Source organism: Carcharhinus amblyrhynchos, chromosome 2 (assembly GCF_965287045.1).
Source record: "Carcharhinus amblyrhynchos chromosome 2, sCarAmb.v2.hapA, whole genome shotgun sequence".
Taxonomy (NCBI): domain Eukaryota; kingdom Metazoa; phylum Chordata; class Chondrichthyes; order Carcharhiniformes; family Carcharhinidae; genus Carcharhinus; species Carcharhinus amblyrhynchos.
Genome location: NC_137325.1, coordinates 101,301,760 through 101,326,328, shown reverse-complemented (window position 1 = coordinate 101,326,328; position 24,569 = coordinate 101,301,760). Strand labels below are relative to the sequence as shown.

At 44.3% G+C, this 24,569-nt stretch overlaps 1 protein-coding gene across 1 annotated transcript in view; it reads right to left on the bottom strand.

The window, feature by feature from the left end:
- dnah5l (dynein, axonemal, heavy chain 5 like) overlaps positions 1-24,569 on the bottom strand; it is a 326,877-nt gene that overhangs the window by 5,356 nt on the left and 296,952 nt on the right. The window contains exons 74-75 of the mRNA XM_080217022.1: positions 5,054-5,262; positions 1,616-1,837 (exon numbers count right to left, since the gene is read on the bottom strand). Coding sequence (XP_080073148.1) covers positions 1,616-1,837; positions 5,054-5,262 — 431 coding nt within the window. The remainder of the gene's footprint in view (positions 1-1,615; positions 1,838-5,053; positions 5,263-24,569) is intronic.

The window sequence follows — 24,569 nt, the reverse complement described above, 5'->3', positions numbered from 1 at the left end:
TTTGTTTCAGATCTCCTGAAGTATTTTGCTTTAATGCAAGGAGGTGGGGGGTGGGGGCGGGTGGGCAGTTACTGGATACACTGGCTGGGTGGCAAGTTTTCCATTTCCTGCATTGCTGAATTCCATCTGCAGAAATTATCATATTCATCTGAAAATTACCCATTCGTTGTTTAAAAGCAAAGTTACTACAAGTAGGTGCAGAGGTTAAAGGGGACATGCCTGCATTCTGTTCCAAATGGAGATGGCCTTGTGTAGCTAAGTGGTTTTCACAATTTGATGCATATATTTTGGATTTTAAATGCAAATACTGAATTATCATTCAATAAGGGAAACTATACCTTCACCTGTATTAATTTGCCTCTTGGTTACAAATTCAGGAATTCCATTGTCACCAACCCTTCGCAGCAGTTTAACACAACAGAAAATCAGTCTGCATCCCATTAACACTACTCTTAGGAGGCCTTGTGGTGCAGTGATAGCGCCTCTACCACTGGACCAAAAACCCCAAGTCCAACTCCAGAACTTGTTGGCCACAGAAGGAGTGTTCAACATGGTTCAAAGGGCTCATAATCAGCTCAGAAATCCTTCCACTACTTGCCCCATTACTCCCCATCAGGTAAAAATCAGTATGGGTGTGAAGCTACGCCAACAACAAGTCTGATCCCTTCAAAAATGTTCTAAATATTAAATAGAATAAAGCCTTTCAATTTTTTCTGAGGTTAATGTCAGTAATGAACACTTACCACATTATCAAACTGGGACCATGACTTAACTGTAACTTTTAAGTGGCACCTAGATAAATATGTGAATAGGATGGGAATAGAGGGATATAGTCTCTGGAAAGGTAAGAGGTTTTAGTTAAGACGGGCAGCATAGTCAGCTTGGAGGGCCAAAGGACCTGTTTCTGGGCTGTAATTTTCTTTCTTCTTTGTTCTTAACATTCCTTGACAAATATTGTGGAACATTTTAACATGCTATAATGAGGGGTAATGTTTTTGTGGCCGATTTATGCTTACAAACCAGATGATTTGTAACTAATGGAAGTTTCAACTTACTGATGAGTTCCTTCAAATCGTGACTTTTGGAATGATTCAATATTTCAGCCACACTGCCAAGATACTAAAGCAGTCACATTGAAGAGATAGCTTCCACTTGCCCCGTGTGTGTTGGAAGGGATTCAATTATTTAACCAACCTCACTTCACACAAACTTGTTCACACTGATGAGAGATCATTCAATTGCTTTGACTGTGTTCAATCCACCCTGGAGCTCCCATCAAATGCAACTCACTGTAGATTTTGCAAACATGTTTTGTTACTGCTATAAAATGGTGTTTTTTTTATTATTTGCTTTAAGGTGCTGTCACAGGTCCTTCATGTCTGATTAGCTCCCTGAGCTGCCTTTTATGGACTGTGTTACACATTGGCAGGTTGGCAGAAACATAGGTTAGCAGATCAAAATCAATCTAATCTCACATTGACTCCTCCAGAAGTCAGCCATGTACTTCCTACCTTATACACCACCCATCCAATTAATGCACACTAAAATCACCACCGTGAGAGTTTACAAAGCCAAGTGCCAGGCTTTTGCAATAAGTAAATTAAACACAGCTTACTTTTGGCGACGATTCCATGAGCCTCGTATTCCTTCTGTCCCAGCCTCCTCCATCCAGGAACAGGCCATAAACATAAACACCACCAATATCGGCAGGAGGGGCTGAATTAACATCTTCCCTCATCATCTTGGTCACATCATTATAAAGAACGACACTGTCGAGAGCCCAACCCTTGCTCAGATTCATACGGGTGGTTTCCTGTCGCATTGCAGTCAAAAAGCCCTGCGGAAAAAATATTTATTTTTGTGACTATTAGGTGTACTACTAGCAGAAAGACAAATAGATGGATGCAAAAGTCAATTTCCAATGATTCAATGATATGATGAATTGAAAATTTGTTGCTGTTCAAATTTTAAAGCTACAAAATTCAAAACTCCTAAAAATAGATGCAGGGATCACAATATGTGATTAATCTGGCCCGTTGCTTCCAATGCAGAAACAAACAAGCATAGCTTTAACCATGGGCCACTGGCCTGAACTGTATGGGTGGCACGTTGGTACAGTGCCCTGCTATCTCACAGCACCAGGACCCGGGTTCGATTCCTGGCTTAGGTCACTATCTATGAGAAGTTTGGACATTCACCCTCTGGTTGCTCAGATTTCCTCCCACAATCCAAAATATATGAAGGTTAGGTGCATTGGCCATGCTAAATTCTCTCTCAGTGTATCCAAACAGGTGCTAGAGCATGGCAACTAGGGGATTTTCACAGTAACTTCATTGCAGTTTTAATGTAAGCCTACATTGTGATGCTAACAACAACAGATGATGCTAACAACAACTGGCACAGTGGTTAGCACTGCTGCCTCACAGCACCAGTGGCCCAGGGTTGATTCCCGGCTGCGTCACTGTCTTTGGAGTTTGCATGTTCTCCCCATGTCTGCATGATCCGTGCATCATCCGTGATCAAGGAGAAAATAGCGAGGCATCTTGAGGAGAATTGTTTGATAGAGCAGACACAGCATGGTTTTGTTAAGGGAAGTCGTGTCTGACAAATTTATTGGAGTTCTATGAGGATGTGTCTAGGGTGGTGGATAGAGGAGAGCCGGTGGATGTGGTGTTTCTTGATTTTCAGAAGGCGTTTGACAAGGTGCCTCACAAGAGGTTATTACAGAAGGTCAGGGGGCATGGAGTTGGGGGTAGGGTGTTAGCGTGGATAGAGGATTGGCTGTCAAATAGGAGGCAGAGAGTGGGGGTCAATGGGTGCTATTCGGATTGGCGGTTGGTGACTAGTGGAGTGCCCCAGGGGTCGGTGCTGGAGCCTCAGCTATTTACCATTTATATAGATGATCTGGAGGAGGGAACCGAGTGTATGGTGGCGAAATTTGCTGATGACACCAAGATTGGTGGAATGGCAAATTGTGCGGAGGGTGTGGAGAGTCTGCAGAAGCATCTCGATAGGCTGGGCGAATGGGCCAGGAACTGGCAAATGGAATTTAATGTTGGCAAATGTGAGGTTGTCCACTTTGGTAGGAATAATGGTAGGAAGGACTATTACTTACGTGGCGAAAAACTGCAGCATGCGACGGTGCAGAGGGACCTCAGGGTCCTTGTGCTTGAGTCGCAAAAACCCAGCCTACAGGTGCAGCAGGTGGTCAGGAAGGCAAATGGGATGCTGGCCTTCATAGCGAGGGGGATTGAATATAAAAGTAGGGAGGTCTTGCTGCAGCTGTATAGGGCACTGGTGAGGCCGCAGCTGGAGTACTGTGTGCAGTTTTGGTCGCCGTACTTACGCAAGGATATTTTGGCCTTGGAGGGAGTGCAGAGGAGGTTTACTAGGCTGATACCGGAGTTGAGGGGGTTGAACTATGAGGAGAGGCTGAATAAACTAGGCTTGTACTCGTTAGAGTTTAGAAGAATGAGGGGAGATCTCATTGAGACATATAAGATGATGAATGGGATGGATAGGATAGAGGTGGAGAGGCTCTTCCCGCTCAGAAAGGACAGTAGGACTAGAGGGCACAGCCTCAAGATAAAGGGGGGGGGCGGTTTAGAATGGAGTTGAGGAGGAACTTCTTCACTCAAAGGGTGGTGAATCTCTGGAATTCTCTGCCCGTTGAAGTAGTGGAGGCTGCCTCGCTAAATATTTTTAAGACACGGGTTGATAGGTTTTTGATAGGCAAGGGGATTAAGGGTTATGGGGAGAGGGCGGGAATGTGGAACTGAGACACAACAGATCAGCCATGATCTTATTGAATGGCGGGGCAGGCTCGAGGGGCTAGATGGCCTACTCCTGCTCCTATTTCTTATGTTCTTATGGGTTTCCTCTGGGTGCTCCAGTTTCCCCCCACAGCCTGAAAGATGTGCTGGTTAGGTGCATTGACCTGAACAGGCGCTGAAGTGTGGTGACTAGGGGAATTTCACAGTAACTTCATTCCAGTGTAAGCCTACTTGTAACACTCATAAATAAAACTTTAACTTTTAAAAACAGTTTGCTCCACTTAAAGCTGACATTGAGTCTTGTTAATATTATGAAAGACGTATCTTTTAGTTCCTTAAGTATCCCTAATTATGCCTAATAGGTAACTGTTGCACTGAAGATGCATCAACCCCTTTTGCACATTGCTTGTTAAGGAAGTCATCTGTTATCATGTACAAAACTCGCTAAGTGGCAGAACAGAAGTAATGACATAAGTTCTGCAGTTTATTTTGCTGAGAATAAACACTGCAAGCCTTATCAACATTAAAACTAACACCTCTAAACCATAACGAGGTAAATCTAAGTGGGGGACAAAATATCTGTTTTTAAACAAGTACTGCTGACACTCAATTAATGCTTAAACATTTAGGTCAAGCAAACATAAAGGTAAACAGTCCATCTTCAAAAATCTAGCCAGCAGCAAGCCTACCACCAGTGTGCCTGTAGAGGATAGTTCGTGTGTAAAACAGGCCTATTTACGATCGGGGCAGGGAATGCAATTGAAAGGGACCTTTGATCAAGTTGACTGTTGATGGTTGATGAAGGTAGGGCAGGCTGGGACTAAGTGAATCTCAGAATGATAAATATAAAACCCAAGAAATACAGGAGATTGAAAAGAATTTACAGAGAAACACCAATGAAATAAAATGCTTAGAAAATAAATTGAGATGATAGGTCTTGGCGTTCTATAAACCATCAAAATCATATCTAAGACAGATATTTTTAGCACATACAAAACTATAAAAAGTGATTTTCACTTTGTCACTGTCGGAACATATCAAAATTCAGAACAGGGCAATAGTTCTTTTTTAAAATAGAATTTTGAATTAGTTGCAGAAAACCTTGTCAGTGTTTTATTAATTCATTACAGCTTTGTAACTGCAACTGTAAAATGATTTAACACATCTTGTGTTCTCAATACAATAAAATCAAGGCATGTGTGTGATTTAAGTATCATGGATAACTGCTGTGCTGTGTTCCCTAGCATTGATTTAGATATTTCAGTATCAGTTGCTCTAACCTGAGGATTAAAGAACCCTGTCATCCAGAACTGGTTTGGTCGTCCATCAAAAATCCAGGTGTGGAATTGTTGATTTCTTTCAAGGAGCTCTGTAAACCAGAACCCAAGAGTCGCAGACTCCCAGGAAATTTTGAACCAGACCTTTGGAATCCGGGCATCATACATGTTATCAAGAGCATCTCTCAAGTCTTCAGACATTATAATTGTGCCTAAATTTAAAAGATAATAGTCAGATTCAGAAACATGGTAGTAAGATGTTGAACAAATGATTCAATCACAATGGTCCAAATCCTCCAGCATCCTGATCATCAGAGACCAAATGCACGACATCTTAAAACCTGGTTTAACACCTGAGTAACTTTACATTAGATCACCTAATCACACCCACTTCAGCCCCTCACACCCCTGTCCTTCCTCCCACAACTATCCTTGGGATCATCAATCATATCCCAACCTCACTACATCCCCAGACCCAACAACCATCCAACTACCCATGACCTAACCTAACAACCACCCACAACCGACTAGACCCATCTGACCTGACTATCTCCTCAACCACCCGATACTCCCCTGATCACCCAACTAACCACCCCCAACAACCAGCCAATTATCCATTCACTCACGCATCTTCCCATTCATCTATCTCACCCATTCACCCACCTACCATCTCAACAGTATAACCATCTACCTACTCACCCACCTACCCACACCCACTTACACACACCCCCACATACATGTTCATTAACTTAACTATTTACATCCTCACCCACCGAACCACCTCCCTCACTTACCCATTCACTAAGCCTCACTCAAAGACTAGATTTTTAAATGTACCCGAACATGACAGCCAGTGCAATAAGTCCTCTCTTCCCCAGATTCTATTCCACTTCAATGGAGTTCCCTGGGAAACACTGTACAGCTGGGATTGGGTGATCCTGGATAGAATGGGCAGTAGCATTGGTCAGGAAAATGAATCTTCACAGACAGGTATAAAGCACACAGCATTGCCAGTTACTGGAAGATTCAAGCCATGTATTTTGAAGAAGTAATTTTTGTCTAAGCCAGATTTTCAAAAGACATCTTTGTTTATTTTCCTTGTTCCCTGCAATTCTTCTCCATCTATAAACTGCCACAATTGATGGTAATATCCACACAGTAAGCCAGCCATACAAGGTTTATTAATGGCAATGTGTGGTAAATTTGCTTCCAGCTATCCACTGTCATCTTTAAATAATCTCATTCTCCTCAGCACTTAGTACCTTTTGCAAACACTTATTGACAGCAATGGTTAGATTTCATGAACAAAAACAATGGAAAGCAGATATAAACCTGACTGAAGTCAAACCAATGTAAAACGTTACTTTATTAAGGCCAATTTCAAGTGTTTCGGTCACAAATAAAATTTCCCTCTTAAAATATACAGTGTTAGTTATTAAAAGATTTTCAGAGGGTGAGTAACCAATGAAACAAGTGAATCTGTTCAGTTTGATTGTCATTATTCACTTTTGTGCTGTTTCTTCACCACTTCCATCTAATGCACTGTGTCCTGACCAAGGAGTTACAGGTAACATCTGTGGTTTTTATTCAACATCAGCCTTAATGGTTTTACACCAAATATCTGCACGAATAAAAAGGCAGGAAAGCAATTGGAACTGAGCTACATTTTCAGTTAATGCATACAGCCCCCTCCCAACATGGATTGCTAGCCTCAGAGCCCTCCCAATGGGTTCCGTTGCCTGAACACCTAATATTATAATTCATTATAATTCCCGACACGATCCCATCATAACCCGCGTCACGTTTCCCATCATGACCTCTCATATGCCCCTCTTCATGCTCCACCCCTGCACAACCCCACTCCATAACCCCCCACACTTGATTCCACACCCCCCCCTCCCTCCCTTGCCTGGTCCCCTTATCATAGCCCCCATGCGATAGCCCACATTCAGGCCCTACCCTCACTCAGGGCCCACCCTCTTGGCCCAGCCCCTGGCACACTGGAAGTGACCAACTGGCGCTGCCAGGGGGACACTGCCCAGTCATGTCCCCAGCTACCTGAGGGGTTCAATGGATTCCAAGCCCCCTGGCATGGCCATCGATAATCGATTATCTCCACCTAGCAGAGACCAGGAGTGATTTTCACCATTCTCATGCCACTCCCCACAGTCGGGAGGTCCTAAGAGCTAGGAGAATCCAGTGTGGAGATGGCTAAGCATATTTATACAATAATTTAAATATACTAATCAGTCTCACACATTTCTTGGGCATAATCCTATTTATGCCATTGGAAAGGGACTAGGCAAGTTGTTTGGCACCAGACGCAAAACTGATTTTTAGGCCCACACTCTATTTTCTGGGATCGGCAAGGTCAAAAAGTCACTCCCAAAGCGTCCTATTTTATCATAGGAGTAGGCCATTTGGTCCCTTGAGTCTGCTCAACCATTCTATAAGATCATGGCTGGTCTGATTGCCACCTCAAATCTACATTCACCCCTGAAAACCTTCGACTCCTTTGTTCGTCAAGAATCTAACCATCTCTCCCTTAAAAATATTTAACCACCCTGCTTCTGCTGTACCCTTGGGGATAGAGAACCAGGGACCCACGACCCTCTGAGAGAAAAGATTTCTTCTCAGGTCCACAAATGGGAACCCCGTTTTTCTTAAATTGTGTCCCCTAGGTTTGGCCTGGGACATTATCCTGAGGAATTCTTGCAATGATGTCCTGCGACTGAGATGATTAGCTTCCAATAACCTGAACCATCTTCCTTTGTGCTGGGTATGATACCAACCAGTGGAGTTTACCCCCAATTCCCATTGACTACAATGTTGCTAGGCCTTCTGAATGTAACCCTCAACCAAACACTGCACTGGTGGTAACGTCATACTGTGCTTCTGTATTAAGTATTTAATGTTAAGGACATCGAGGTCACCTATTAAGAAACTGTTTTGATCCCAGGTTTTGATACAGGATTCTATGATATATGGAAATGTTAATTTTCTGGCTTAATTCTGTCAAGCCTTATCTACCAGTTATGAACCTTTGAAACTTTGATAGACATTGGGCCCTATTTTACTATTTTGATTCCAAGTGCTCTGCGGACTTGAAACTAGGAGTGTTTCAGATCTGACTTTTAGACCCGTTCTGAAGCGCTCCCATACAGTCTGTCTGAAAAGACATTAGTGATTCTGAATCACGCTGCCGAAGTCTGTCTGATGTGCCCAAAGCCCTGATGCTCCAATCAGTGCCTCCAACTGCGCATGCACAGAAGAAAAGGTAGAATGCTGCTCCCCTGTCACGTCGCTTCCCAGCCAGATAATGCCCCCCTGACCCCCACAGATATTGTCCCATCCTCACAACATTACTAACCCCGTTATCCCCCCTATCCTTCCACCACCCAGACTGTGGGCCCAACCCTCTCAGGCAGAGTGGCAGCAGACCGCCCCCCCCCCAACCCCACTTCCCTTCCCACCGATCTCAGGCAGAGTGGCAGCAGACTACCCCCTCCCCACGCACCCCCATCTCAAGCAGAGGGCTGTTGGACACTAGGCACCTATCTCTTCACTAACCAGAGCACCCGAAACAGACTTCTGCGGAGTATGTCTGTTTTGCGCCAATTCTGGACGGGCAAACGTGGTGGTAAAGGGGGAAGTGCCGGTAAAGTTCATGGGCAACCCATTAAATCAATTTAAATGCATGCAAATGCTTTTTAAATGACCATCATGCCCATTTCAGGCACAGTCCAGATCGCAGCCATTTTCGGGCCCTGGAAAGGGGGAACTGGCGCGGAGGTAGTGCAGATTGCGCTACTCAACTCACACCCAACTTTACCAAGTTTTCGCACCTGAAAATGGGATCAACGCAATGGTAAAATGAGGCCCAAAGAGTCTACTAATGACCATGAAACCATTGTCATTTGTCTTAAAAACCTATCTGGTTCACTTATGTCCTTTAGGGAAGGAAACCTGTCATGTTTATCTAGTCTGACCTGCATGTGAGTCCAGTAGTCAGCCGGGTGGTTGACTCTTAAATATCCTCTGAAACGGCTTAGCAAGCCATTCAGTTTTATCCAAGCGCTACAAAGAAAACAAAAAGGAATGAAACTGGACTGACAGCCTGGCATTGATTTAGGTGCTGGAAACAATAACGCAAACTCAATCACGTTGACCCTGCAAAGTCCTCCTTACTAACATCTGGGAACCTGTGCCAGAATTGGGAGAGCTGTCCCACAGACTAATCAAGCAAAAGGCTGGTGTAGTCATACTCATGGAATCATACCTTACAGATAATGTCCCAGACATCATTTGTACGATTCTCCCCAAAAAATTCTAAGTGTCAAATCTGCGGGAAATACTAGAGTAATTCACGCTGTTTTTTTCAGTGGGAGTTCATACTAGAATCTCCCACCCGCTGTACGCTGCAGAGGCCACCAGCATGAATATCATTAGATTTCAGGGGTGAGGCCTATTCACGCTGGAGAGACTGAGGCTAGTGGGCATCTGCGCATGCGTACCGGCCCTGAAGTATCATCCTCTTGTTTACTGGCCAGCTCGAGTGCTGGCCAGCCCGGGATGCCCTCTGTGCTGCCTCCAAGACCCCATGGCCTAATTGTGCCGCCCCCCCCCCCCCAACCATTATCAGGCCAGCCCCTTCAGCACCCCCCGGTCCTGGCCCTGTCCTCCCCTCCCTCAACTGTGATGATCCCCCCACCCCTCTGGCAGAACTCCTGGCTGACTACCTGTCCAGTCCACTCGGGACGCTGGCCTCCCTCCTGCCCTGGCCGTATCCCAATGCAGAGGGCAGCGGAACGCCCCCACCCCCACTTTCACCCCCACCCACTGATCTCTCCTAGGCCCCTCCCATCGTAGGCCTCATCCCCAATAGGACACATTCTCGGCACTGCCCTATGCCTGGAGGGCAGTACGAAGGTGGCCCCTGGACATGAACACTTTGCCCCTTGGGCAGTGCCAGGGCACAGACTGGCACTGCCATGATACCCATGCCCAGGAGGCACCACCCCCCTGCCACCTGACCCCTCGGGGCCCTGATTGTCCCCCTTCACTCCAGCGGGCTGTCCTGCTAGTTCCCCGCAAGTGGTAAACCCCACTGGAGTGAAACATTCTGGCAGGGTGGGAGATGCGAGCAGGCCCAGAGAATTCAGTCCCGGACCTGCTAATAGTATTTAAATAGTAGGTAAAATACTATTTAAATGCTGCCAGAAATCTGGGCCTGCAGGATATAAGCATGGTAGAAACGCTCACAGGAACTCTGTGAATCAGCTGATGCGTGATTCTCCCAGCTCACTGCACTAAAAAATTAGCGTCGCAGGATGGGAAAATCACCCCCGCAGCAATACCATTCCTGGGTATGTCCTAGCCACTGAAATGGCAGAGCCAGCAGAAGTGGCAGAACAGTGGTACACAGTTGGGAGACAGTTGCCCTAGGAGGCCTCAACATGTCTCTGACCCCATGAATTCTCATGGCACCAAGTCAAACATGGAAATTTCCTGGTGATTACTATGTACTGCCCCCCTCGCAGCTGATAAATCAATACTCCTCCATGTTGAACACTACTTGGAGAAAGAACTAAGTTTGGCGAGGGTGCAGAATGTATGCTGGGTGGGGAGCTTAAACATCCATCACCAAGAGTGGCTCAGTAGCAACACCACAGATCAAGCTGGCCAAATCCTAAAGGACATTGCTATTAAATTGGGACTGCAACAGTTGGTGAGGGAACCAACAAGATGGTAAAACATACTTGACCTCATCCTCACCAACCTAACCGCTGAAGATGTACCTGTCAGTGACAGCATCAGCACAAGTGACCACCGCACAGTTCTTGTTATGACAAAGTCCTATCTTCAGATTGAGGATACCCTCCATCATGATGTGTGACTCTACCAGCGTACTAAATGGAGTAGCCTTCGAACAGATCTAGCAATCAAGACTGGACAGCCATGAGGCACTGTGGTCCATCAGCAGCAGCAGAATTATACTCACTACAGTCTGCAATCTCATAGCCCAGCACATTCCTGCACCCTACAATTACCAGAGGAGCAACCCTGGTTCAATGAAGAATGCAGCAGTGCATACCAGGAGTAGCACAACATATATCTAATAATGAGGTGTCAACCTGGTGAAACTATAATACAGTCCTGTCAAGTAGCATAAGCAACAAGTAATAGACAGAGCAAAGCAATTTTATAAGCAATGGATCAGACTTAAGCTCTGGAGTCCTGCAACATCCAGCTATGAATGGTGGTAGACAATTAAACAACTCACTGGAGGACGAGGCTTCACAAACATTTTCATCCTCAATGATGGAGGAGACCAGCATATCTGTGCAAATGATAAAGCTGAAGCCTTTGCAAAAATTTGCAGCAAGTAGTACCGAGTGGACGATGAATCTTGGCCTCCTCCAGAGATCCCCAGAATCACAGGTATCAGTCTTCAACCAATTCGATTTACTGCACATGATATTAAGAAATGGCTGAAGGTACTGGTTACTGCAAAGGCAATGGGCCCTGGTGATATTCCAGCAATAGTCCTGAAGGCCTGTGCTCCAGAACTTGCCATGCCCCTAGCCAAGCTCTTCCAGTACAGCTCCAACACTGGCATAGACCTGGCAATATGGAATATTGCCCAGGTATGTCCTGAACACCCTCTTCTAGGGTTCAGTTAACTCAGTCGGCTGGACGGCTGGTTCATAATGCGGAGCGATGGCAAAGCGCAGGTTCAATTCCCATACTAGCTGAGTTTATTCATGAAGGCCTCACTGTCTCAACCGTGACCCTCAGATTAAAACACCATCAGTCAGCTCTCTCTCTCAGAAAGGGGAAGAGCAGCGTAAAGTCCTCTGGAACTTTGACGGCTTACATTCCACCTCATCAGTCTACTCTTGATCATGATCAAAGTGATGGAAAGTGTTATCAATGGTGTATCAAGCAGCACCTGCTCAGCGACGCCCAGTTTGGGTTCCACCAGGATCACTCAGTTCCTGATCTCATTATAACCTTGGCTTAAGCATGGACAAAAGAGCTAAATCCTAGAGGTGAGGTGTCCCTGACATCAAGGCAGCATTTGATCAAGTGTGGCATCAAGGAGCCCTAATAAAACTGGGACAAATGGGAATTGTGGGGAAAACCCTCCACTATTTAGAATCATACTTGGTTCAAAGGAAGGTGGTTGTGGTAGATGGAGCTCAATCATCTCAGTTCCAGAATCAGTGCAAACGTTCCTCAGAGTAGCGTCTTAGGGCCAACCTTCTTCAGCTGCTTCATCAATAATCATCCTTCTATCATAAGGTCATAAGTTGGGATGCTCACTAGTGATTGCACAATGTTCAGCACCATTTGTGACTCTTCAAATACTGAAGCATTTCATGTCCAAATGCAGCAAGACCTGGACACAATCCAGCCAGCCCTCACCCCACCAACCAGCCCCCCACCCCACCCCAAGCATGTCCACCATCTGCAAGGCACATGTCAGAAGTGTAATGAAATACTCTCCACTTGCCTGGGTGAGTGCAAGTCCAACAACACTCAGAAATCCAACACTATCCAGGACAAAGCAGCCCGCTTGATTGCTACCCCTTCCACGGACATTCAATCTGTCCATCACAGACAAACTGTGCCTGTGATTGTGCGCCATCTATAAGATGCACTACAAGAATTTGCCAAGATTCCTTAGGCAGCACCTTCCAAACCCATGACCACCACCATCTAGAAGGCCAGGAGCAACAGATACCTGGGAATACCACCGACTGGAAGTTTTCTTTTATTCATTCGTTGGACATGGGTGTCGCTGGCTGGTCAACATTTATTGTTCATGCTTAGTTGCCTTTGGGAAGGTGGTGGTGAGTTGCTGAGTTGAAGCACTGCAGTCCATGTATTATGGGTTGACCCACAGTGGTTCCACTCCAAGTCACTCACCATGCTAACCTGGAAGTTTATCACCATTCCTTCACTGTTACTGGGTCAAAATCCTGGAATTACTTCCCTATCGGCACTGAGGAGGTACCTTCACCTCAAGGACTGCAGTGGTTCAAGAAGACAGCTCACCACCACCTTCTGAAGAGCAACTCGGGATGGGCAACTAAGGATAACGCTGGCCCAGACAGCTATGCCCACATCCCATAAATGAATAAAAAAAACAACTGTGTTAGGCCTGTGTTATTTTTAATGATTTTATTGTGCTTTTCAAGATCAATTTTTGCTTTTGTCACATTGGCAGTAATCTGTAGGAGCGGGGCACCCACCCATTATATAACACATTCAATATCCTCTCTGTTGAAATCAATGTAATAAAAACAAAGTAGGCTGTACAACTGGCAGGGGATTTATTCAGTTATCCTCCAGATGCTAAGGCCAAAATGTCACTCTTTTACGGTAGAGTGGATTGGGAAATAATTTTGAGTTTATGATGATATATTGTTCCCCAAGTTTCGAAACAGCAGCTGCACAAGTTAAAAAGGTGGAGGTCTACTTTCGGTCAAACCAACAATCTGGGCATGAATTGTGCTCAAAATAGTGTTATTTTTCCAAAATGTTTCATGGTTCAAACTTCCATTTAAACTCATTTATTCTGTTAAGATTCCTTTTATCACCTGTGATTAATATATTTGCATGTTGGCGATGAGTGTTTTTCCACCCTCAGAGTGAACGTCCCAATTAAATACTTCCAGCAGCAAGATTTTAAGAGTTAAAAACATAGTGATACATGAAGTAAATATATGAGTTTAAATAAAAATAAAGGTAGTTATTTATTATCAACCATTACTCTGAATTTAACACAGCTTTTCACTCACTCATCTGACACATACTCTCTCTCCCACACAAATATTCAGTCCAGATTGAAGTAATATCCTGCTACAGCTTACAATTTTCTCAGTTTCTTTCATGACAGGTCTGTGGCTTCTTAGCTACAGTGGATGCTTTCAAGTTAAAGTGAAGATCTTGTAAAGAGAGGGATTATCAGAGGCTGTGACAAGCCTTATAGTTGAATTTCTAGAAGGTTAGTTCTCAGGTGACCTGAAACAGGGTACGTTTTCCCTCCCTCTCTGGTGGATTCTCCCATGTTCAAGATATTTACTATTAACTACCTTGGCTACTTGATGGCTTTCAGCTAATCTGATGGTGGAACTTACTATCTGCTTGCAAGTAGCTTCTTTCTGGCTTTGAAAGCAGTCAACAAAATGGTTCCCTGATCTGGTGACTTCCACAAGTTCAATGTTCTTTCTTCAAACAAAGGATGGCATGTACGTTGATTCCAATCATCCTGTGTTGACAGTTGGCACCTTGAGGTTCACCCAGTCTAACTTGGTGAGGGAAACCATTATAATACAAAAACAGAAAATGCTGGAAAATCTCAGCAGGTCTGACAACATCTGTGGGAGAGAATAGAGCCAATATTTTGAGTCTGGATGACCGTTCATCAATGGAAGGTTGATATGATCCATTCACCTTCATTGTTTACACATTGGAGGCAATTCTCCCAAAAATATTTGCATAAAACCTGAAGTAAATCATGCTGGTTCTTTTAATGGGAGTTTCTAAATGAATGTCCTACACTCTGTGTACTACAGAGTGCCTCAGCATGAATCATTCCAAAAAGCAGGGGCAGGGCCTACTCCTGCTGGAGAAGCCTGTAGCATAGTGCTGAGCAGGCCATTGTGCATCCGCCGATCTGTCAGCACTGAGATCAGCACATGCACAGTGACCCCACCCTGCTGGCCCCCTTATCACTGGCGGGTCTGATTGCTGGCCAGCACAGCAACACCCCCTATCACTGCCCCTCCAATCCCCCCACTCCCCACACACCGATTGCTAGCCTTGCAAACATGTCTGGACCAGCCCCAACTGCTCTTTCCCGGCCAACCTCAATCTCCCTCACCTCCAGGAGCCATGATCTTCCGATCCTACGCCAGTCCCAAAAACCTAAACTCTGACCCCAACTCAATGCCCAGCCCTGATTGCTGACCTCCCTCCCTCTGCTCACAATCCCAGTGCAGAGTGGCAGCAGGACCCTCACCCCACCCTCACTGATTTCTACACCACCCCCACCCCGAGGCCCCTCACCCCATTAGGTCCCACCCCCATTAGGCCCCATTCTCTTTGTACTGCCCGATGCCCAGTGGGTAGTGCCAAGGTACCCCCTGGGAATTTCCACTTTTCCTCTTGGGCAGTGCCAGGGGGCCAGGCTGGTACTGCCAAGGTGGCAGGGAGCACCGTCCCCCTAACTCTGACCTTCTGGGGGACCTCAATTGCTTCTGATCACTCCAGCTGGCTTCCTGCAAGTGGAGAGCTATAGTAAAGACCACTGGAGTAAACCAGTCACAGTGAGGCAAGAGGGGGGGGAGGGTGGACTGGAGTGTTTATTGCAAAAGCAAGAAGAATATTTGTCCTGATTTTCTGTAGAGTTGTGAATGTTTATTGCTTATATCTGTCAGATGCCATGAGCAGTAAGGCTGCCTGAGAAATGTTCATACCTCAAGTGAACCCACTCACGAGCATTTATTTCACTGCCAACTTCCCTTTCCCACCAAACCCTTCACACTAATTTCTAACTTTTCCTCCCCTAAAAAATCAAGCAACTGTATCATTTTTTGTCCCTGTTCTTAAGCTCTAGCCCCATTTTCAAGACATCAATTAACATAAAACCTTTGTCGGAATCAGTTCCCATGTGTGCCCCATCCTATTCTAAACATCCAAGCTAAATATTCACTCTCCACCTCATCTATACCTTCACTATTTTAAAGACATGTATTATATCCTTGCTCAGTGTCCTTGTCTCTAGTTGTAGAAATTTGAGTTCCTTGAGCTTTTCATAGCAAAATCATTCCCTATTATTCTACTTGCTTTTCTCTGAACCTTTTCTAACATTTCACATCGCCTGACTGTTTTCAGACACAATCATTGATTGCTCCAACATCCTTTTCAATTGCAGCTTCTAACATGTTATTTCAAGCTCTGATTCACGCCCGAGTGGCCTTGAAACATAAACATCTCGCTTTTTCCTAGTTCAATAGATGCCCTCATGACTGGTAAGCATTGCATGGAATTCTTGTTTTTATTTCACCAGATTTAACCCATTGATATGTTTTTATTGTGGTTTTTTTTGTTCAAAGTCAAAACCTCCCTCCCTAGTGATGTTGCCTCTTGAAGGTAAGGCATTTGATTATTAAGCCTGTCTGGGTCCACAACTGAACTGCCCTATTTAAAATATGAGTGAGTGGCTCAAAGTGGAAAGGATATCCAAGAAGATTGCACATACCGACACAGACATCATGTACCTGATGAAGGAGCAGCACTCTGAAAGCTTGTGATACCAAATAAACCTGTTGGGCTTTAACCTGGTGTTGTGAGGCTTCTTACTGTGCCCATTTGAAATAGGTTTCTTTCAATAATCGACAGTTTTGCCTAAATTAGGGTCTATCATATACAATTGAGTGCTTGTTTATGCGTGTATGCCCTTCACTAGCACAGTCTGCCATTCGTTCACAAGGTGCCTTCATTGACTAATATTCATTGTTAATTATTTTGCATTAATTTCATCTAGTTTGACCAATTTAATCTTTTTTATTAGTTATTTTGTTGTTTGCATATCAGTTTGGGCAGCCAACTCCACCAAAAAATACCAATGGTGCCACTCCTTTAAGTGGGAGTACTCATGCGCAACCAAGTGGTGTTAGATCATACAATCCTTCTTGCCAATTTAAAGTCAGATCCTTCGATTTGTAAGGTTAAACTGGTGGATCAACCCCCCCCCACTACAATTGTAGTATCTAGCTTGAGAGCAGCACATGCTGAAGTTACATGGATTAGCCTACACAGTATCACAATTCCTGGTTGCATTATTTAAACTAGGAGTCTTTCATGTTATTTTGAGTTGTGGTTTATGCCCAGGTGACTCTTGAGTATCAGCATACTCTTCAATTACTCACTGTTGCCTTTAGTGATTGTGAGACATCACACATTGTTCTTTTTCCATTTTAATCATTAGTGAAAGTTTATTTTGTTTAAAGCACAGTTAGGCTGTATCATTTCTCCACAAACCTCAAGCAGTGCCTTTCTTGAGGCATTTGATGTTCCTTTTTATCCAATCCCATAATTTCACTGGCCTAAAATTTACACATTTCTATCGTTCCGTGCCAACTTTTTTTTATTATTTATATATGGGATGTGGGCGTCGCTGGCTGAACCAGCATTTAGTGCCCATTTGTAATTCATTTGAGAGTCAACCACATTGTTGTGGGTCCGGAGTCACAAGTAGGCCAGAACAGGTAACAATGGCAGAGATATCCATCCCAGATCGGTTTTTAATGACATTCAGCAATGATTTCATGGTGATCATTAGACTTTTAATTCCTGATTTTTACTGAGTTCATTATCGGTCATGGTGAGATTTGAACCCAGGTCCCCAAATCTTCCTCAGGATCCCTGGATTACTAGTCTAGTGACAATACCACTAGACCGCTGCCTCCTCTTTATTTACAATAAAATTCATCTCCCAAGTCTCAGAACATCTGCATGATTTGGTCCAAGATGTCCTGATAATCAATGTCATTTCTTGTTACCTGCTTAAATATGTGTGGTAATTTGGCTATGTGAGAATAGAATGGTATATTACACTGAAGAGAGTGTTACAGGACTATTACACATTTCCCAGATGAATATCAATAACTGTAAAATAATCACTAATTACTTTATCATTAGCTGCTGCTGGTGAAACCATCAGTCCATGCAACAGTCAGGCAAATGAGAAATTTGATGCCACTACGCATAATTTTCCAAAAATTGTGGTCAATACATAATGTGTATCAAAGTTTCAAAGATACATAGCCAGTAGATAAGGCTTGACAGAATTAAGCCAGAAAATAATCATCTCTATTTTTCATAGAATTCTGCAAAAACAAACCTGAGATCAAAACAGTTTTTAAATAGGTGTCTTCAATGTTCCTAACATTAAACACTTAACACAGAAGCACGGTATGACATTACCATCAGTGCAGTGTTTGGCTGAAGGTTGCATTGAGGAGGCCTAGCAACATTGCAGTCAATGGGAATTGGTGGATAAACTCCACCGGTTGGTGTCATACCCAGCACAAAGGAAGATGGTTCAGGTTGTTGGAAGCTAATCATCTCTGTCCCAGACCATCATTGCAAGAATTCCTCAGGGTAATGTCCCAGGCCCAACCAGAACTAGGGGACACAATTTAAGAAAAAAGGGGTCTCCCATTTATAGACATGAGAAGAAATCTTTTCTCTCGGAGTGTCATGGGTCCATGGAACTCTATTCCCCAGGGAACAGTAGAGGCAGGATGTTTTTAAAAATATTGAATATTTTTAAGACAGAGGTAGACAGATTCTTGACGAACAAAGGAGTCAAAGGTTTTCAGGGGCGAATGTGGATTTGAGGTCACAATCAGATCAGCCATAATCTTATAGAATGGTTGAGCAGGCTTAAGAACATAAGAACATAAGAAATAGAAGCAGGAGTAGGCCATTTAGCCCTTCGAGCCTGCCCCGCCATTCAATAAGATCATGGCTGATCTGAAGTGGATCAGTTCCACTTTCCCGCTTTCTCCCCATAACTTTAATTCCCTTGTCTGTCAAAAACCTATCTACCCGTGACTTCAATATATTCAGCGAGGTAGCCTCCACCACTTCAACAGGCAGGGAATTCCAGAGATTCACCACCCTTTGAGTGAAGAAGTTCCTCCTCAACTCCGTTCTAAACTGCCTCCCCTCCTTATCTTGAGGCTGTGCCAAATAGTCCTGTTATCCTTTCTGAGTGGGAAGAATCTCTCTACCTCTACCTTATCCATCCCCTTCATTATCTTATACATCTCTATAAGATCCCCCCTCATCCTTCTAAATTCCAACGAGTACAGACCCAGTCTATTTAGTCTCTCTTCATAGTTCAATCCCCTCATCTCCGGTATCAGCCTAGTGAAGCTCCTCTGCACTCCTTCCAAGGCCAAAACATCCTTGTGCAAGTGCGGCGACCAAAACTGCACACAGCACTCCAGCTGCAGCCTCACCAGTGCCCTGTACAGTTGCAGCAAGACCTCCCTGCTTTTATATTCTATCCCCCTCGCTATAAAGGCCTGCATTCCATTTGCCTTCTTGATCACCTGCTGCACTTGCAGACTGGGTTTTTGCAACTCATGCAGAAGGACCCCCAGGTCCCTCTGCACTGTAGCATGCTGCAGCTTTTCGGCCTTTAAATAGTAATCCCTCCTACTATTACTTCTGCCAAAGTGGATTGAGGGGTCAAATGGCCTACTCCTGCTCCTAATTCACATCCTCATAACAATCTTCAGCTGTCTCATCAATGACCTTCACACCAATATAAGTTCAAATCTGGGGATGGCTACTCTTGAATGTGCAATATTCCATGCCTTAAGTACTAAAGCAGTCCATGTCGATATGCAGCAAGACATGTACAACATTAAAGTTTGGGCTGATAAGTGGCAAAGTGACATATGTGCCACTTAAATGCCAGGCAGTGACCATCTCCAACAAGTGAGAATCTCTGCATGACATTTACTAGCCAGAATTTTCAGACCTCATCCATGGCTGGAATTCTCCAGTTCTGCTGCTGTGATTTCTCCATTCTTGCTGGCGACGTGCTTGACCAGAGAATTCTGGCCTATTGCTCAACCCCCCCAGTATCAATATCCTGGGGAATTACCATTAACCAGAAACTTAAACTGTACAAGCCATATACATACTGGAGCCACAAGAGCAGGTCAGAGGCTGGGAATTCGGAATCTCAACTGCTGAGTTCCCAAAGCCTGTACCTCATTTACAAGGAGACTGATGAAATATTCCCCACGTGCTTGGATGAGTGCAGTGCCTATAACACTCGAGAAGCTTGAAACAATTCAGGATAAACAGCTCACTTGATTGGCACCCAATTAGCACCTTAAACATTCAGTTTCGTACAAGTATTGTTCAGCTCTTCCACTTGTTCTTTCCGTCTCTCAGGCACTGAAAATTAAATCTAAATAGAACCCTTTATCTGTGACACAGAAATCTCATTTAATCTCTTGATCCTATTAACAAGGATTACCAATTTCTTTCAAATGGGAGGAACAATATAGAACCATATAAATCATAGATCGATATCCAAGGAGAAAGCTACTACTGCTTTATGCATTTTTCAACGGTTCCTAGGTGTTGCTGCAGATCACGTAGGCATAGGCATTAGTTAACCTGTGCCTTCCAACATTCCATGCACATTCTCACTCATTCACAGATGTCAGGGAAGATTATTCTTCAACTCAAACATTATGGAAATAGAAATAAAATGCAATGCCTGAGTAATTAACCTATTCTTTTGCAGTTAAAATGGAATCAGTTCACCTCTAGACATTTGGGAAATCAATTTCTGCACTTGAAATTAAATTCTGAGTGAAAAGTTAGAACAGCTTTAAACATACATAATGGTAAACTACACAGTCAATCTAATAATGTAACCTTTTGAAGTAGAAGGTTAAAATAAAATAGCAACTTAGGTAAAGAATAACAATATCAGTAAGCTGTTAGTCTCAGGAAACCTTTTCTCTCACCTCCTTCCTTCAAGGACCCATGTGCCTCATGTGGACAACACATACTTTCTGATTAGCCCTTATTGATTTACCCACGCTAAGAGTAATTAAATTCCTGTTTAAAATTCCAGATCTCATTGTTGCAGTAAAGGCACGCACACAGATCAGTATTTATTTTGAATGCCACTTTGATATTTTGCTTTATTGCACTAAATTAATCATTCATAATTATTCATTGGTAGCCTTTTTTGGTAACCAATAAATTTTTTATTTCACAAACTGCACAGCCTAAGACATGACAGTAGGGAATTTCCTTGGAGTAGCTCCAGCTCTGCCAGCCTAACATTGCCAGTGGTTTGGTTGAAAAAAATTCACATTATTAGTGTTTCCTGTGCACTTCTGCCAAGATTATGGTAGTGGGGAAGGAGCAGTTCTGAGGAAGTTCCCAGTCTAAGAATCATTTTATGTCATGGCCTACTTTAAATGCAGCTGTGACAATACACACAGACAGAACTTTTATGTCCCACACCTGGTGTACAGGAAGGTCTGTACTCATTGGAATTTAGAAGGATGAGGGGGGATCTTATAGAGACATATAAGATAATGAAGGGGATGGATAAGGTAGAGGTAGAGAGATTCTTCCCGCTCAGAAAGGATAACAGGACTATTTGGCACAGCCTCAAGATAAGGAGGGGAGGCAGTTTAGAACGGAGTTGAGGAGGAACTTCTTCACTCAAAGGGTGGTGAATCTCTGGAATTCTCTGCCTGTTGAAGTGGTGGAGGCTACCTCGCTGAATATATTGAAGTCACGGGTAGATAGGTTTTTGACAGACAAGGGAATTAAAGTTATGGGGAGAAAGCGGGAAAGTGGAACTGATCCACTTCAGATCAGCCATGATCTTATTGAATGGCGGGGCAGGCTCGAAGGGCTAAATGGCCTACTCCTGCTTCTATTTCTTATGTTCTTATGTTCTTGAGCCTGCACATAACATAAATCAGGTGGCTAGGTCACCATCTTCCCACCCACCTCCGAACTCTCCCGCCTATCTACCATGTGGGTACAGAAAGCATTGCCAGCCTGCCCGTAGTCAATTGAGCCTATTAGGTTTCCAGTTAAAGACCTCTTTCCACCTCCACTGCCATAATACGATGGGTGGAGGCAACTGGAAAGAAACCCAACTTGGGGTGAAAGACACAAAGGAAATGTGGGAGGGGTGGTGGGTCAACTGTTTTGGAGGTGGGTCCTCTGTGCCCATTGGAGAATGTTGTCCCATGTGCCTTCATTCTGGCCTCTCAATCCTGACCCCTCCTCCTCCCCTTTCTCGCTAGAGTCCCCAGTCCAACACTGGACATACTTTTCAGTCTGGCATCCATGGTCTTCTTCTTGGGGCCTCAATTCTGTGTTCTGGTGCTGCTGGGACTACTTAGCTGCTGGCCAATTAGCTCTCAAAGCTGGGACTTCCTGTCCCTGAAGGAAGAAGTCTTGTTACCTTGATAAGATCATTCCCAATGTTTTATTGCTGTGGGATAGCCCCTTTCAAAGTTAGCAAGCTGCCGACTGACTTTTCCACTGGGGAACTGAGCAACATACCCCACATCTCTCCTGTAAAATTCACCCCTTTGATAATTAAATGTCTGTCAACCCACCTTTAAACAAATACTGCCAAAACCTTTTCTACTCAAATATAAAAAAAACTTTGCTGCATTTCCTTTCTGTGCACATTGCAGTGGAATTGTGACACCTTCTCCCAAATAAATTCATGACTAATCAGCTACATTTTCAGCCTTATAATAGTATCATTCCCAAAGCATTTACTGCAAGTAGCAGGGAGGGAAAAAGCTTGTGCCAAGTAAAAGGGAGGAGCATCTCTTAAAAGATTGCTTGAAGCAGCAGTGTTTTTGGGGGTAATCAGCTAAGCACAATGCTTAGCTGCCTCACAGTGCCAGGGACCTGGGTTTGATTCCAGTCTTGGGAGACTGTGTGGAGTTTACATGTTCTCCCCATGCCTACGTGGGTTTCCTCCAGGCTCTCCAGTTTCCTTCAATTTCCTCTTGTGTTTTGGCCATGCCAAATTGTCGCTTAGTATTCAATGATGTGTTGGTTAGGTGGATTAGCCGTGGCAAATGTGCAGGATTACAAGGATAGGGGAGAGGACGTGGGCCTGGGTAAGATACTCTTTTGGAGACTTGGTACAGACTCAATGGGTTGAATGCACTCTTTCTGCGCTGTGGGGGTTCTATGGAAGAGCTCCACAAAATTATTTAAAATCAGGTGAGAAGAGCAAGGCTATTGGGCACTGATGGCAGGAAGCCATGTGAGAAAGTGACACAGTCTGCATGGAAAAGGTAGGAGAAGCAGTCATTAATACTGCCGCCATGCCAAAAAATGACACTTTATTGGAAGAGGTTCAGTAACCTCATAGGATTAGCTAAGGTCAACAGAAGCATTGGTGTTGCTCGTCATCAAATCACATCTCTCTGATGATTGCCAGAGTATCTCCAGCAATGGTTTCTCTTCTTCCTCTTCTAACCAACCAACCCCACCACCAACAACACTCCTACCCACAGACACCGTTATTTCTGAAGTCTCCTGAGAACTGACTTAGAATACCTATGTCAGTCACACAACACCCTGCATCCCTATCACACCCCCATCCTCCCTCAGTTCCCGACGCTCGGCGAATTGGTTCAAGGTTCTCAACTTCCCCCAAAATCATTCTATGTCCTTGCCTCAGCCCATCTCAGTGATTTTTTTAAAATCTGTATATCCTAACTATCACCTCCACTTAACATTTTGCTTGCCACCACCACTGCTTCACTATCAGTGGAAGTTCTTTCAGTTTTTATATCCTTTTACCAAGATGACAGTGCTCCTGAGGAACAGGAAGTCCTGGCTTCATTAGCTGATGGGGCAGCAGCAGAGCGGTCCCAGCAGTGTCAGAATTCAAAACGTCCAGGGAGCCCGAGTAGAAGATCATGGATGCCAGACTGAAAGATAAGTTCGGAGCTTTGGTCAGGGAGAGATTGAGGACCCTCGTGAGGTCCTGTCCATTAAAAGCAGGAAAACTTTAACCCAATGAATTATTACCCCATCCGTCTACTCTCAATCTTCGAAGTGATGGAAGTTGCTATTGGCAGTGTTATCAAGCAGCACTTATTGAGCAAGTTCCTGCTCACTGACACTCAGTTTGGGTTTCACCAGGGTACCCAGCTCTGGGCAAAAATTAGGAAGGCAAACAGTATGTTCATCAAGGGGATTTGAGGACAGAAGTAAAGATGTCTTGCTACAGTGGTATACAGCCTTGCTGGGACCACACTTGGAGCATTGTGTGTGGGTTTTATCACCTTATTCAAGGAAGCACACAGTTTCCATAGAGGGAGTGCAACAAACCACTCTGTTGTACCTATACCAGAGGGACTGCAGAGGTTCAGGAGGTAGACTCACCACTACCTTCCCAAGGGCAGTTAGGGATGAACATGATAGTGGTGGCACATCTGGGGCATAGTTAACATTAAGGTTATGAAGGGCTGAAGTGGGTGGGTGGAGAGGAAGTGCTGAGATGACACGGATTAACATAGATGGGCATGGGATAAGTGATGGAGGAGTGATGGGTGTGCACTGGAGGGATGTTTATTTTTTATTCATTTTTTCATAATTGGAACAAAGTGCTGGACCTCTGAGGCCATATTTCACCAGCCCACCTCCACACACAACATCCAGCAACTCCAGTGAAATTCAGCTCCACAGGAAAGCTGCAGTTTTCCCTCAGGCTCTGTTGAATTTAATGACAGGACCTGGCTAACACATTGTGTCTCTGTTTCCTGGCCACAGCCAGTCAAATTGAGAAGCTATCTAGCTGGCTGTCGAGAAGGTAGACCTTTGACATCAGGCCGCAGGTAGGGAGTGGAGAGGAGGTGGTAGGTAGTGAAGATTGGAAAGGCCAGAATGGATGGGGACCAGAGGT